This window comes from Acartia tonsa, chromosome 10 (assembly GCF_053477335.1).
Source record: "Acartia tonsa isolate MP-2025a chromosome 10, ASM5347733v1, whole genome shotgun sequence".
NCBI classification, from domain to species: domain Eukaryota; kingdom Metazoa; phylum Arthropoda; class Copepoda; order Calanoida; family Acartiidae; genus Acartia; species Acartia tonsa.
In genome coordinates, this window is record NC_137269.1 from 49,176,983 (window position 1) to 49,194,291 (window position 17,309).

The 17,309-nt window shown below is 33.1% G+C and overlaps 1 protein-coding gene across 1 annotated transcript; it reads left to right on the top strand.

The window, feature by feature from the left end:
• The first annotated feature begins 551 nt into the window (after positions 1-551).
• On the top strand, positions 552-15,809 carry LOC145330252 (uncharacterized). The gene is made up of 9 exons (XM_080174875.1): positions 552-877; positions 2,132-2,228; positions 3,029-3,202; positions 3,447-3,560; positions 3,957-4,031; positions 5,896-5,949; positions 6,277-6,480; positions 7,735-7,898; positions 8,751-15,809. Exons 2-9 carry the CDS (start codon positions 2,162-2,164, stop codon positions 8,784-8,786), a joined length of 888 nt encoding a protein of 295 aa, XP_080031001.1. The 5' UTR covers positions 552-877; positions 2,132-2,161; the 3' UTR covers positions 8,787-15,809.
• The last annotated feature ends 1,500 nt before the right edge of the window (positions 15,810-17,309 follow it).

Below are 17,309 nucleotides of genomic sequence, written 5' to 3' on the forward strand. Positions count from 1 at the left end.
GCCATTGGTAATCTATCATTGGTAATTTGAATTGTATGACGTCATTTTTATAGGCACTATAAAGAAGTTCAAGATAATTATTTATTCAATGCCTAAAATTTGAAATAAAATAGTCTAAAACGTAGAAAACAATTAGTTTATTAATGTGCGAGATCTTAACGTACAAACAAATAAAAAGCATATTACTTTAAATAATAGGACTAGCGGCACTTTGAAATATTTTTGCTATTTCTTTTCTAGGTGCGATTTTCTCTTGAGTGGGTGGTGGTACCCTCGCCCAAATAATTATAAACCTTCCATTGTAAAGGAGAACCATATCGGTCAGTGATATCCTTTAGTACAAACAGATACACACAGATCCTGTTACTTCTATATAAATAACTAGCGGCTTCGCCCCTAGCCTCTAGGGGCTTTGCCCCAAGAGTTGATAAAAAAGTTAAGGTGAAATTTGTAAAAAAAAAAAATAAGAAGGACCAAGGAAATCTCCTGCAAAAAAAAGGACCAAGGATATCTCCTACAAAAAAAATGGGGGGTGGGTGGTTTTGTTTTTATAGTTTTTTGGGGGGTTGGGTGTGTCCCACCCCCCAGGAAAATAGCTTAAAACCATCACAGGACCAGTAGGTATAATCCCTGAAAAGTAGAGCCCAATCGGTTCAGCGGTTACTGAGATCTTAAGCTTCAGACGGACAGACAGACATCGTTCTACTTTGTATTATAGATATGTTTCTATGTCATTATAGCGCTACTAATGTCCATAATTATCCTTGTCTAGGTGACATTTGCTGAGTTTAAGAATGAGGTGTACAATGTGCCCGCTATATCTACAACTGGCAGAAAACTTAGTCGCTCAAGCGGCGGCTCTGGGGATCAATTACAGGTATGAATAGTGTTTTATCGCATCGTATTATAGTCAGCTTTCCGCGGATATACAATTATAAGATTAAAACCATAACAAAAACTGTTTTAATGTTATACTTTCTAGAGGTGTGGCTGTTATATAGCATATATATTATATAAATATTATTCTAGGTGCCAGGGTGTGGCCCTCCTTCAGTAGATATGAATAGTATTATACTTTCTAGAGGCGTGGCTGTTATATAGCATATATATTATATAAAGATTATTCTAGGTGCCAGGGTGTGGCCCTCCTTCAGTAGATATGAATAGTATTCTACTTTCTAAAGGTGTGGCTCTTATATAGCATATATATTATATAAATATTATTCTAGGTGCCAGGGTGTGGCCCTCCTTCAGTAGATATGATTAGTATTATACTCTCTAGAGGTGTGACTGTTTTATAGCATATATATTATATACAATATTATTCTAGGTGCCAGGGTGTGGCCCTCCTTCAGTAGATATGATTAGTATTATACTTTCTAGAGGTGTGGCTGTTATATAGCATATATATTAAATGAAATATTATTCTAGGCGCAGGGTCTGGCCCTCATTCAGTAGATATGATTAGTATAATACTAACATTTGTGTTGGCTGTTATATAGCATATATATTACATATAATATTATTCTAGGTGCCAGGGTGTGGTCCTCCTTCAGTAGATATGATTAGTATTATACTCTCTATAGGTGTGGCTGTTATATAGCATATATATTAAATAAATATTATTCTAGGTGCCAGGGTGTGGTCCTCCTTCATTAGATATAATTAGTATTATACTTTCTAGAGGTGTGGCTGTTATATAGCATATATATTAAATAAATATTATTCTAGGTGCCAGGGTGTGGCCCTCCTTCAGTAGATATAAATAGTGTTATACTATCTAGAGGTGTGGCTGTTATATAGCATATATATTATATAAATATTATTCTAGGTGCCAGGGTGTGGCCCTCCTTCAGTAGATATGAATAGTATTATACTATCTAGAGGCGTGGCTGTTATATAGCATATATATTATAAAAATATTATTCTAGGTGCCAGGGTGTGGCCCTCCTTCTGTAGATATGAATGGTATTATACTATCTAGAGGTGTGGCTGTTATATAGCATATATATTATATAAATATTATTCTAGGTGCCAGGGTGTGGCCCTACTTCAGTAGATATGAATAGTATTATACTATCTAGAGGCGTGGCTGTTATATAGCATATATATTATATAAATATTATTCTAGGTGCCAGGGTGTGGCCCTCCTTCAGTAGATATGAATGGTGTTCCACTTTCTAGAAAAGATTCTTTACTAGCTAAAGAAAATGGCAGTATTGATCAAGGTATAGTATGTTTTATTTACTAGCAAAGCTATTCTACATGTCGTCTATTGATGGTGGTAAAGGGATGTTTACCCCTCTCAAACTTTGAAACCCCACATTTTACAATTTGTGTTTTTTTTAAAAGCGCAGAAAAAGAAGTGTCTCCAAAAAAGTGGACAAATATGACAACATTTGGCGGAGTATTTTGTGATATTGGCTGATTTAGAGAGTGTGTCTCTAGGCTATCTCTATTTCATAGGTAGAAACACAACTTATTTCTTATTTTATGAATGGAATACAATTGATTCACAAATTAATACATCATCAGTTCCAATTAATTGATGTTTAAAAAACAATGACAACATTCATAAAAGAGAAGCTTTGAAATGAAAGGACCTACGAACATTAACGCTTGTAGAGTGTCAGAACTGAATAAGCAAAATATAAATGCTTTAGTCTGGACAAAATTGTAAGTAAATTTGTTGCAAAACTGCTGAAATATATGAAACAGGCAGACTTATATTTTAAGACATAGAGATGCTTATAACATTGTACCTTATTGTAATAGGAATCAATACAAAAAATCAGATGAATTGGATAGATTTAACCTACAAAAATTAGTTTTTTTTAAAAGTAACACATCAGCATGTTTTAAGTTGGACGTACAGACTTTCTGGTAACGATTATAGAGTTGTTGCGCTTTCTTAATTGTACCTAACTGTTATTGAAATCATCATGCAAAGTTTGAAATCGATTGGAAAATTCTAACTTGTTTAATTGGACGAAAAGAGCTTAATAAGAATTTAAAAATATGTCTATAGGTCAACTGTGCACCGTACCTGAGGCTGTTTCTGTGACCTACACAGAGACAAGCGTCACCGTGCCGCCGCTGAGCATGATGCGGAACGGGTCCATGAAGCGGTCACGGCGGTCTAGCGGTAGTGCCGCCACTCTGGGTAGCAATGGACGCAAAGCTAGCCTTGGTGAGAGGACAGGTAAATGATTTCTATTTTTATATACAAGCAGCGTAGCTACGTTATAATAAGGGTACATCTTCTGTATGTTCGTTACTCTTTATGTGAAAGCAATTTAGATGCTAAGTAAAAATGAATAATGTTGAACATGTCTGAAATTATATCTAAGGTGTTTGTATTACATTTTATTGTTCTTTTTTCTTAAAAGTTAACAGCTTATAACTATGCTGTCTACTATTCCATTATCCATCCATCTTAATTCCAGGTGACAATCTGGAGTGTGGCAAGGGCCCTCAGCACGCAACTTCATGTGATGTGAAATCAGCTGTTTCAAATTCTACATTGTCGTCTTCCATCACTGACTCAAACACTGGGCGCAAGGAATGAACCTTAATTATGTCCAAAAAAAACAAGTTAAACCAATAAAATGATTCTACGACCGGGGGTGGGGGTGGGGGGGATGTAAATCGATCAGATCCCATTGTCAATTTTATTTCCAATGTTATTACCTGGTTTAATATACCCAATACAAAATCGGAACAGGGTCCCTACCCTGTTTGGAGGGGGGGGGGGGTACATATAGCTCATGCCCCCTATATTCTTTTACTTTAATGCAGGGATCTAAAGGGATAAGACAATGATTGGCCAATGTTGTTGAGCCAACAAATAAGAAAATGTTATCATAAAGCTATGGGGACTGGTGTAATAAACAGCCCATTGTCCCCTCTCTCTCTCTCTCTCTCTCTGCAAGATGACGTAATCAAGGCTTCCCTGCAGAGAACCTTATCACTGGGGAGACAGAGTGAAACTTCATACTCATCAATGCAAGAAAAACTTATGGCCAACAAAGGTAATAGTTATCTATAGTATCGTATTATAGACAGCCCTCCGTAGACATTAAAATAAAAGATTATGTGATTAAAATTAAAACCAGTTTTGTTATGTCCGAGATGCCGAAGACACCGGCTAACAAAACTGGATTTAAAAATATTATTTTTATTTTAGTATTCATGGAATATTGTTTGTAATATGATGCTATACATTATATTTTAGAATAAATTTAAATATATCACAAAAAATCATAGCATACCTCTATAATTGATTTTTTAATCGGAGTAATAACAATCTTTAGTTCAGTGATTAGAAATTATAATTTTATTTTAATTCTTCTAAATCTGCTTTAAATACTTAATAAAAATTTCACAATATAAATGTTGAAAAGAAAATTCTAAAGCTTTTAATCAAGAAAATAAAAAATTCTCAAAATCCTTCGTCCCTGGCCTCTAGGGGCTTTGCCAACCCCCAAGAAAAAAAGCTTAAAACCACCAAAGGACTAGTATATATATTCTCTGAAAAGTAGAGCCCAATTGGTTTACAATTACAAAAAAAAATATTAAAAGGATCCTGTTCACAAAAAAATGGGGAGAACATTTTATCCCACCCCCCAATAAAATAGCTTAAAACCACCACAGGACCATTAGGTATATTTCCTGAAGAGCAGAGCCCCATCGATTTAGCGGTTACAGAGATCTTAATCTTCATACAGACAGAATTACGGACGATCAGACATCGTTTTACTTTGTATTATAGATAACAAGTTTACATTACCAAAAAAAATGAAAATACAAATAAGCAGTAAATTTATAAGGTAAAATTTAAAAATATAATAATTAGGATTGGCAATCCGGAATCCGGGATCCGGAATCCGCCCAATTTTTGGGCCAATTTTGGAATCCTAATCCGGATCCGGAATCCGTTTTTTAATAGCGGATTCCGGATTCTTAATTGGTATGCTAAAATTAGCGTCTTGAGTTTTTTCTTTCAACTCTCACTTTTTGAAGGAAAAGATTATCATCATTACAAATAAAAAATTTTAAAATCTGGTTCGATTCTCGGAAGTGAATTATAGAGAACACCAAGTACATTAATTTTTAGGACATATGTAGCACTTATTTTTTGAAAAAAGTCTTTAAAAATACTGCTAGAATCTGGAATCCGAATCCGGAATCCGCCAAAAATAAGAATCCGGAATCCGCAAGGAATCTGTTACTTTTTTTGACGGATTCTTTTAAGAATCCGGAATCCGAATCCGACCCAAAAATTCTACGGATTGCCATCACTAAATTAATAATGAATAACTGCTGAAATCACAACAATAACATTATGAAACTTATGAGTGCTTATCCTTCAAAGTGCCTGTCAAGCATTGAAAACCCCCCTTGTTATTGCTTGTTATTATATAATATTGTAATGTGTATTTATGATATGATTAACACTTATTTGTCATTATTATTATTGTTTCAATAACAAAGTAATAAAGTCAGAGAGAGATAGAGGGAACAATGAGCTGTTATTACACTAGTACCCAAAGTTTTTTGATAACGTTTTCTTGAATAAAAACTTTGGGGACTCTAGTGAATTTTGATTGATTGGCTCATTAAGTTGAGTGTTCAAGCGTTTCAACCACTAATTTTAATGTACAGTAAGGGTGATTTTGTGTATTATCATTGGGGATGTACAATGTACATTAATTTATCGGCCATTGTCTTATCCCTTTAAATCCCTGAATAATTTTCTATCTAATATAAATCCATATACTATTACTTGGATGTTGCACCAGATTTTCATATACTCTAATAAACTTGTACTTGCAACTGACTGAAATTCCTTTCCCTTGTACTAGATGAACGAACTGATCATTTAATATTTTGTAGATGGAGAGGTTGTACAATCACAAAATTATTCAGCATTATCATTATCAACTAAAGGTAACAGTTTCCGCGGAAATTGATATGAAAAATTTTAAAATTCATGAAAAATTGTTTGTAATGCGATGCTATACATTATTTTTAATGTTTAATGTTAATCGGTTTCGAAGCTATACAGGAAAATAATGTATAGCATCGCATTACAGACAATTTTACAGACAAGTTTTTACCTTAAAACCTAAGGCTTAACAACTTTGGGGACTATGATTGCTTTATTAAGTTAGGTGTCCAAATTTTTCACTTGCTATAATCTTTATAAGAAGTAATTTTATGTATCAACATTTATCGGCAATTGTCTTATCCCTTTAGATCCTTGATTTTTTTCAGGCTCAAAATGTGTAACCGAAGGAGACGCGGAAACCGCCCTGAATTCTCCGCCCCCACCTGACCTACCTTGCTCATCCCCGCCCCCTCTCGAGGATTATCCCACCACCAACCCCGCCCCCATAGTGACTGGGGGCGCCTCGAAAGCCCGGATAAAATCTCGGATGCTTCCGCCCCTGACATTGGATAATATATTATCCAATACAGGTATTGTTATATTATTATGGATATAATATATATATATATACTGGATATTGTGACAGGGGAAAATTTTTGTAAATTTAGGTTGCTAACATGGTCAGTTCGTTCATCCAGTAGAAGGGAAGTGGGGTGGGGTAAATGGGGTGTATGAGGGTAATCTTTATTTTAACCAGCTAAAAATTTCACTGTATTAGATTTGGGTAAAGGAGTGTACACCTCCCCGCCCCTCCAAACTTAGAAACCCCTACTCAAAATTAAAAAATAAGACATTAGATTACCCCTCTGAAACCTTATAAACCTATCATTAAAACCCCTTTTTAAAAAAAGCTTAGACGTCCCTGAGAAGAAGCTTCAAGTTTTTACATTCAATGTGGAAAATGTTTGCTTAAAATGAGAAGATGCCAAGTTTATACAGGGAGGGAGGGGACATTGGGCTGTTTATTACTCTGGTCCCCAAAGTTTTATATTAATGTTTTCTTATTCATTGGCTAAACAACTTTGGGAACTTCAATAAATTTTGATTAGTTGGTTCAATAAGTTGAGTATTCAAACATTTCAACCACTATTTTTAACCTACAGGAGGTTTAATTTTGTGTATCGTCATTGGGGATGTACATTATTTTATCGGTCAATGTCTTATCCCTTTAGATCCCGGGTTGTTAATAGCATTTATGATTGACAGATTGATAATACTTAACAAATTCTCTTCCTTCCTTCTAAAAAGCAATATTTCTTTATTATAAAAGTATTTTTAAGATTTAAAATTTTTATTCTAAAATAACTGTAAATTTAAGGTCATTTCTGCAAAATTTTAATCTTGTTTAAAACGATTTTTTGATTCTTATTTTAATCTTCAAGACGAATTCGGGAAGGTTAAAAAAGCTACATTGAAAGAAAAAAAAGAGTTGACTTTTTAGTTGAACTCTCTAAGGGCCATTTTAATGATATTTTATCCAGCATGCCTTCGAAACCGATTAATATCCGGTGGATTATAACCGGTTCTCAGTCATAGTGAAAACTTATGTATAGCATTGTATTAGATCTAGTTTTTTACGAATATTATAAATGTACAAGATTAAAACCAGCTTTTTAGCCCGTGCTTCGGCATCTTGAGGCTAACAAAACTGGATTTAATCTTATAATTTTTCATTTTATTATCCACGGAGATGTCTATAAAATTTAAATGCGATACATAATTATTAAGGTATTTTTTAGAAAGTGTTATAAAAGTTTGAGAAAAATGATTTTTTCTTTGTCTAGGTAATGAGCCCATTTCACCGCTGCGGGAGGCTCCCCTGGCGGTGCAGGAGGCCCCGCTGGAGCATTACTCCTCCCAATCTTCAGATGTATCCCCTGTGGGGACACCCTCCACTGTGTCGGCCTGCAGCCCACCCTCCCCCCTCTCACAGACCAGTGAGACACAGGTAATAATACCGGGGATCTAAAGGGATAAGACAATGTTCGATAAATTGATGTACATCCTCAATGATGATACACAAAATTACCCTTTCTGTAGATTACAATTTTTTGTTGAAACACTCAACTTAATGAAACAACCAATCAAAATTTAATGAATCCCCCAAAGTTGTTCAGCCAATGAAAAAACGTTATTAAAAAACTTTGGGGACTATTGTAATAAACAGCCCATTGTCCCCTCTCTCTCTAAGTAATACAAGGGAGGGAGGGGACATTGGGATGTTTATTACACTAGTCCCCAGAGTTTTCTTGTTCGTTGTGCTAACAACTTTGGAGATTTATAGTGAATTATGATTGGCTGGTTCATTAAGTTGAGTGTCCAATAATTTGTAATCTACAGAAGGGGTAATTTTGTGTATCCTCATATGGGGATTTACATCAATTTATTGGCCATTGACTTATCCCTTTATATCCCTGTAAATATGTAAGTCATACTAAAGATGTTAAATACAAACCCATTCATAGTTGTAAGAATAAGGGTAGTGTCTTGGTCTATCAAACAGGCAAATTCCTTACTAGACTTTAATACAGAGAATAATTAGTTGAAAAATATCGTTAAATCATCGTTCATTGTCCTATCACTAGAAAAAAATGTATCTACTAAAAAATACTCCGGATACAACCAACCCTTTGATTGCACGACCTTTGTCTGAAAGTCGTAACAGTGCTTATTAATGAGTTGTGCCTGTTTATTGGCCAAGACACCCCCCCCCCACTTTCTTCAACTATAGGTGAAACACGCCTGACATAACAAAAGTAGATACAATTTTTAAAAATTTGTATTGTTATTTTTTTTTCAGAGGTTGTTACCAGAACAAATTGAACAAGATTCATAATGAAAAGAAAAAATTTAAATATATATTCTATAACAAATCATTAACATTTATATTAAATTTGATGAAAATATCATATCAACAAATTAAAAAACGAAATAAAAAGACAAAAGGAGAAAAAAAATAAAGAAAGTCCTTAAAATCGACCCAATTAAAAAAATTGATCTCAGAAACTTATTTGAAAAATTTTTGGTGCTTCAAGAAAAAATAAAATTACAAAAATTTAACTAAAATGTTCTAATACAACAAACAAAGCAACCAATGCATTTAAATTACAATTTTTATGATAAAATAATAATAAGGAATTTTGAAATTTTGATGCCAGCTATGAATAATGATTACATGAAAGATAGGTATACAAATGACTAAAATAGGTTTACCTATGTGAAAAATAGGCATGTAGGCCAAAAGTTTTTTAATTTATCCCTTTTTTCATAGCCACTGTAAAGAGCTTTGCACACGTGCACTTTTTTACATTTGGCATAGGAAAGTTTGGATCTACTGCAGTTCGCAGTAAAATATTGCTGGTAACGAATATTGCCAAAAATCTATGAATTTTAAAGGCTGCTAGCTGCCAAACGGCTGAACGTACAGATCATACCCGCACACAATTTTAAGCGGTATAAGAAGGCATAAAAATAATCTGGAATAGCCAAGATCCAATGATGCACAGGGAAAGCTTCACTGAAGAAAAAACGCGTAAAATAGGCCTTTTTCGCGCATTTCTCTGCACTGCGTGTTAATTATGCATTATTGATTTATGGCTATTCCAGATTATTTGTAGGCCTTCTTATGCTGCTCAAAACAAAGTGCGGGCATGATCTGTACGTTCAGCCGTTTGGCAGCTAGCAGCCTTTAAAATTCAAAGATTTTTGGCAATATTCGTTAGCAGCAATATTTTACCGTGAACTGCAGTAGATCCGAAAGTTTATTTTGTAGGTTGTTCTTTTGCCAAGCCCCCATTAGGCAAATCTATTTGGAGATTAGTATACCTATTATTTTATGTGATTTTCATAAAATTACAAATGTTAAAGAAAATGTTTTAAAAGCCGTGATTAAAGGACTCTTCGGTGTGATAAATATTGGCTGGGTTCCACATAAACTATTAAAAACAAGGATGACAACATACCTAAAAGTAAAGCTCTGAAACGGTACGACAAACGAACATTAACACAAGTAGAGTGTCAGAACTAAATGATCAGAACATAAATATATTAAAGTCGAAAAAAATTGTAAGTAAATTTGTTAAAAAAACTGAATATATACAGGATAATGTTAAGGGACATATTTCCAATTTTAGGACTTGATTGTAGAGATGCTTCGCTTATAACATTGTACTTTGTTGTCATAGAAATCAGTATTCCAAAAATTAGATCAATCGGATAATTTTATCACATAAAAATTAGTTGTTAAAAAAAGTTAAAAATCAACATGTTTAAAATGGACGTACGGACATTCTGGTAATGATTATAGAGTTGCTACGCTTTCTAAATCGTACCTATCTACTACAGGAATCACCATGCAAAGCTTAAAATCGATAGGACAATTCTAACATGCCTAAATTAACGAAAAAAGCTATCTGTCATGGACGGACGGGCGGACGGACGGACCGACCCTAATTATAGTAAAGCTTCGCTTTCAAAAAAAAACTACAAGAAAAAGATGATTATGTGGAACCCATACCAATAAACCTCCCATATGATCTTTCTCAACAGTTTTGTTACAATTCATTTTTACTTTATCCTTTTCTCATATGACAAGTAAAAACACAGTTCACTGGAAGCTTTACCAAAAGAATATAAAATAACCAAATATTTGGTATACTGATAAAATTGATTTTGAATACCCTTTAAAAAGTTAAACTTCAGAAATCCAGAAATCTAGTTTTCAAAAAGAGAGGCGTAAGTTGTGTGTTAGCGTTTAGTCAAATGCGCTTGTTAAGTCAAACTGTTCTTAATTTTGACTAAATATACCAAAATGAAATGGTTAAAATTAAGAACAGTTTGACTTAACAAGCGCATTTGACTAAACGTTAATACACAACTTTATGGAAAGTCCCGAAGAAATGACGAAGACCAAACTGCATATCTTTTGTGTCACTTTGAATTCCTGTGACGTCATATAATGAGGAAGGTGAGAGGAGAAGTGGGAAATAAAACCCCTAAAAAAGAGATGGAGAATATGACGTCAAAAGTGGTTCAAAAGTTATGCAGTTTGGTCTTCGTCGCAGAAATTAACCGATTTTTAATTTTCCATTAAAAGTATTAAAATTGCCCCTATCAAATGCGCTTCTTCATAAAAATAAGTCCAATAGGTTACATTGTTTCATATAATTTAAAACAAAATTCTACAAAAAACGCTTCCAGTGAGAAGTGTAGGAAATTAAAAAAAATGAACTGTAATAAAATTAAATCTTAATATTCCATAGAATATTTTTGCCATTAGATTTTGAAGAAAAAAATGCTCAAATGCAAAGTTTAAATATTATTGTACATATACCATAAACATTTTTGATATAATAAGTTATCAAACATTTAAAATTTTATCCCAAAAATTTTAATTACAAAGATAATTGAAGAATATGTGGTTTTTAGTAAAATGATTTATGTTTTAATCAGGGCTCGGCAGCCGCGCCCCAGCCGCGCATAAGCCTCAAATTAAAAACCCGCTTGTGTGCAAACAATAATATTCTAAAAAGATGGATTAAGCTGAATATAAAGGTTATTATATGAATATTTCTCTGAGGCTTACACGCGACTGACGCGCGGCTGCCCAGCCCTAGTTTTAATGCTGTTGATTAATAATTATCATTCTGTTAAGAATTATAGTTTATAATAAAACTTGGCTAAATATTGATTTTTTCGGATCAAGTCTAAAATACGAATATAATCATTTTTAAGTCTACTTACGGACCAATATACAGAAAACAAGGGAGGGAGGAGAAATTGGACTGTAAATTACACTAGTTCACAAAGTTTTAAAAATAAGATATTTACATATTTATGTTCTTAAGCAGTCTTTGAAGTTGCTGTATTTTAGACTTGGTCCAATTTTTCTTTACATTGACTCCGCTTTCTCAATATATCAGCCTTTCATATACAATATTTGGATCAAGTCCAGTTCACGATAAAATGTTCCTGGTAACTATTATCTCCAAAAAGCTATAAACTTTAAAGGCTACTAGCTGCCAAACAGCTGAGCGTAAATGTTCACTGTTTTAAGCGGCATAAGAAGGCCTAAAAATAGTAACGCATTTATGTGAACTGCAAGATAAAATGTGCATTATTGAGTAGAGACTATCCCAGATTATTTATAGGCCTTTTTTTTATCGATTAAAATTTTGTGCGAGCATAATTTATACGTTTCACCGTTTGGCCGTTAGAAGCCTTTAAAGATCATTGATTTTTGGAGATAATCGTTACCATCAACTGCATTAGATCCAAATATTTTCTCCCCAAGAAAACCAATTTTTGTATCTGAAGCTATCTTAACAATTTACAACTAGTAAAACAATTTATCTTTTCCTAGAATTATTTCCTTTTTTTCTTTGTATCATATATTTGTGTTATCATTTATTTTATTTCTTATTTTAATATCGTGAAATGGGATAGTTTCAAAAAAGGTTATTGAATGACTTTTAAAATACGTGACATTGCTTAAAATGTTAGATAAAAGAATTTTTATTAGATATTTCAAACAGCAAAACAACTCTAAAATTTCCAATTTTGAGTTTGCAAAAATTACACTTTCATAGAAACACAATTACAGGTTGCAATTGGCATACATACATATACTGCAAGAGTATGACATACTACCTTTTTTGCGTTAATTAAGCATGTTAGAATTGTCCTATTGATTTAAAACTTTGCATGATTTTTCCTATAACAGTTAGGTACGAATTAGAATCGGTACCAGTAAAACCGTTCGTCCAATTTACAATTTTATTAGCAGAGCATCTCGATAATCAAGTTCTAAAATGTCCTTAAACAGTGTTCTGTATATAAGCAGGTTTACAACAAATTTACTTGCATTTTTGTAAAGACTTTGTTTTTAAATTGCTATTTTTGTTCTGACACTGTACCAGTGTTAATGTTCGTTTGTCCTATCTCTTTAGAGCTTCTCTTTTATGGATATTGCCATTCTTGTTTAATAATACATTCATTAAAATAGGCAATAAAGAAATGTAGCGGGACAAAGTGTTTAAAAAATCAGCCATGTGACGTAATAAAAATGAGGTAGATGAGAGGAGAAGTGGGAAAGAAAACCCCTAAAAAAGAGATGAATAATCACTCATTTTTATGACGTAACATGGCTGATTTTTGAGACACTTTGTCCCGCTACTACAGATCTGAATAAGTTTAAATTAAACTCTCTTTCTAAAATTCTCATTTGAACATATATTTATGTAGAATTCTTTGTTTGCCTTGCCATAGCTTTGAGGATGTTACTTTCTTAGTTAAATTATGCCCAGGATAAAAGGGATAAGACAATGGCCGATAGATTGATGTACATCCCCAATAATGATACACAAAAATACCTCTTTTGTAGATTACAATTTGTGGTTGAACGTTTTGACACTCAACTTAATGAACCAACCGATCAAAATTTGATAAAATGTCCCCAAAGTTTTTAGCCGACGTATAGGAACGGTCTTATAAAACTTTGGTGACTAGTGTAATAAACAGTCCCTACCTAAATTATTTTCTTAAATTAGTTACTACATGTTTACTTTCTTAATTTGAATAGATAGATTTAGGTTGTATTACCCATTCCCTGCAACCCTGGGGCTGATGAGGCAACTCATTGCCAAATTCGAATTTTGTAAAATGCGATGAGAAAATCCTTTTTATGGCTTAATTCATTGTCTTTTGGCTGGGTGCCGAGCAGCAGTACCTACAAACAATCACATTTTAAACTAGGCGCGTGCATAAGGGGGTTAAGTAGGCATATCCTCCCCCCCTCCCCCATCTCATTTTTCATAATTGGTTAGGGGATAGAGATATTATTAGAGAGAGGGAGGGTACAATGGGCTGTTGAGTGTCTAGCCATTTCAACCACTAATTTTGATCACTAGAAAGGAAAATTTTGTATCATCATTGGGAATGTACAATGTACATCAATTTATCGGCCATTGTATTATCCCTGTAGAATCCTGATTAAACTCTTAAAACTTACAAAAAGACTCACAAACACACACGCACACACACACAAACACACACGCACACACACACAAACAACAAAGAAACACACAAACACACACACACACACATACACACATACATACACATCTTTAACCTATTTTCAAGCTATCAAACCATTTCATGGAAGCAAAAAGGAAACTCATACGTTAAGAATAATAAAAAGCATACCTATTTAATTAAGTATACCTTTTTAAACACAGGTTTTTTTTATTTTTAAATGTTTCATTCTTCAGTCTGAACCTAAAGGTTTATTTATAAATGTTGTATTTGATTATATTAATTTTCTTTATTTTTAGATAAAAAAAACTTTGTAAAATTTGTTTAAAGAAAAAAAATCCATTAAAAAGCAGTAACAATGCAATGAGAACGTAAAACAAGTAGAAACTAATCAAAGTATACTTATTTAATTTATCGTATTATAGACAGCTTTCCGCTGATATTAAAATGAAAGACTATAAGATTATAACCAGTTTTGTTGGCTCCGACCTGCCAAGGACCCGTGCTAACAATACTGGTATTAATTTTATGATTTTTATTTTTATATTCGTGGAAAATTGTTTATAATACGATACATAATTTTTCAGTATGGGTAAGAAACGGTTATAATCAAGCGGATATTAATCGGTTTCGAAGCCATACTGGAAAACATTATAAAATTAATATTTAAAAAAAAATTGATTTAACAAAAACTCATTCTAAAGAAAAGCCAAATCTAAATCATATCGAATATGTTATACATATTGTTGTATTTAAATTATTATTACATAGTTTAATTATATTCATTATTATTTTTTGTCATTATACTAGCAGTATGGGCCGTTGAAATACATAAAGGTTTAGCAGAACAGATAATCTAATATTCCTTTCTTATAGATGATACCCCTAGAGCCCACTAGGGACACTTGAGGTTTAAAAAGAGTTTTAAAAAGAAACTAAAAATAATATTTTGGGAGGGGAGTCATCTTTTATTATAAGAAGCTTTATTGTAAAGTAGAGCCATATCGGTTCAGTGGTTAGCGAGATCATTTGCTACAGACAAAAACAGCGTACTAATTTTTATAAAGAGACTAGCGGCTTCGCCCCTAGAGACCACTAGGGGCACGGAAAGGGGGGGGGGGAGTCGGTCGATCATCAATTTTTAATTCTAGTTTAAAAGAAAATCAATTACAAATTTTTCACTTTATTTTCATAAGCGATTTCTTTTGGGAGGGTGAACTATATGAACAGACACACAAATGGTTTTTAAATCCTATCCTGTGAAGAAAGAAAAAAACTGGATTATTATACCTCTAATGTTTTTCTAGGGCCCTAGCTGTACAGATTTTACCCTAGTTGTAATGAGACAGCGCAAAATGGCACCAAAAAAATGACGTCATACGATAAAATAACCAATAAGAGGCGAGTATATATTTTACCATTGGTCAATTACAATGTATACTGGCCTCTCATTGGACAACTTTATTGTATGACGTCATTTTTTGGTGTCATTTTGCGCTGTTGTAATAATTGGACACAATAAAAACTGTCCCGAATTTGTATTAATTTTGAGGAACACGACTCCAGTGACGTCATATTTTTCTTTCCCGAAAAAGGGAAGGGGGGAAGAAAATCTCTTCAAAAGAGATGGGGAAAACCCCCTTTTCTCCCATCTCTTTTTTCTTCACCCCTTCCCTTTTTTTTCTTTCCCCCTTCCCTTTTTCGGGAAAGAAAAATATGACGTAACTGGAGTCGTGTTCCTCAAAATTAATACAAATTCGGGACAGTTTTTATTGTGTCAATAATTGTAATTAATTCATGCTGTCTCTTAATAAAAACGTTATCTATTTATTGTTTTATTTAATTAATTTTTAAATGCAAAGCTTTTCTATAATTAAGGTTGGTCGGTCCTTTTTAAAATCTTTTTGACAACAACTTTTTATATGATATAATTATCCTTTTCATCTGATTTTTAGAATAATCATGCCTATAGGACAACAAGGTACAATATTATAGGCGACGCATCTCTATTATGAAATCCTAAAAATAAAAGTATGTCTTTTTACTGCATCTTGCATTTAGGCAATCGTACAACATATTTATGTACAATTCTGTTTAGACTTACAAATTAATGATAAATTCACGGAGTGAAAAAGTCTTTGATACTTCTTATTAATCTATTGAAATATATAAATTTTAATTTCATTAAATTTTGATTGACTATTTCAATTTGAAGTGTCAAAACTTTTCAACCTATAGTCATAATCTGCAGAATGGAATGGGGATGCACATCAATTTAAAGTCAATTGTCTTAGCTCATAAGAACCTGATAAAAAGGTTTAGTCTTAAATACATTTTATTAAGAAAAAAAGGAAATAAATGTTTCTTTTGGTACCTTTTTACCTTGAAATTAAAAACAATAAAATTAATTTCTAGTTTCCTGGTTGACGTCATACGTCTTTAAACTTCTTTATAACTTATTTTATTTCTCAAAACTTCTCTATAAAATGAAGGCTCGGCAGCAGCACTCCAGGGGGCGGGCAGTCTGTGAATTTTGAAAATTTAAATGATTAAGCTGCCAGCAGCTAATTGAAGTAATAAAGTAGCTGGGTATGAATTTTAATTAAGTTACTACCAAACAATATTATGAGGTAATTACAGTGATTGAAAGGGATAAGACAATGGCCAATAAATTAATTTACATCCCCAATGCATGATGACACCGAAAATTAGCAGGGAGTAAGAGAGGGGACAATGGGCAATTAATTAAATTTAAGAGTTTTCAAAGAAAGGCTATGAAATCCAGTTTGGAGGAAATTGTAAAGGGATTGTTAGTTAAATTCAATAAACTATAAACTAAGAGGGGAGTGATATAGATTATGGGAGGGGGGCCGTGTATTCTTAACTTTTATATTTAAACTACTCTCTGTCTGCTATATTCAAAACTAACACAACGAGTAGCGGCATTTCGTGCGCTAATACCCAAACTTAGTCAGAAACTGCTAAATTCTTGAACATTCCCTTTAATCCAGTACCCAAAGTCTGCGACTCCTAAAAATTGAATATTCGATCCATTGTCCCCTCCCTTACTCCCTGCAAAATTAGATTCTTCTGTAGATAGAAATTAGGGGTTGTAACGTCAACTTAATGAACCAACCAATCGAAATTCAATAATAGTCCCCAAAGTTGTTGAGTTAGAAACCTTTATTATTTTTAGGACAAGTTTAATAACCAGCCCAATATACCCTCCCTCCCTGGTCAATTTATAAAAAATGGGTATATAGCCCCAACTTTGTCTAACGCTGTCTGTTGTTAATAATAGTGAAGCTGAACTGCGGTTGGTATACCT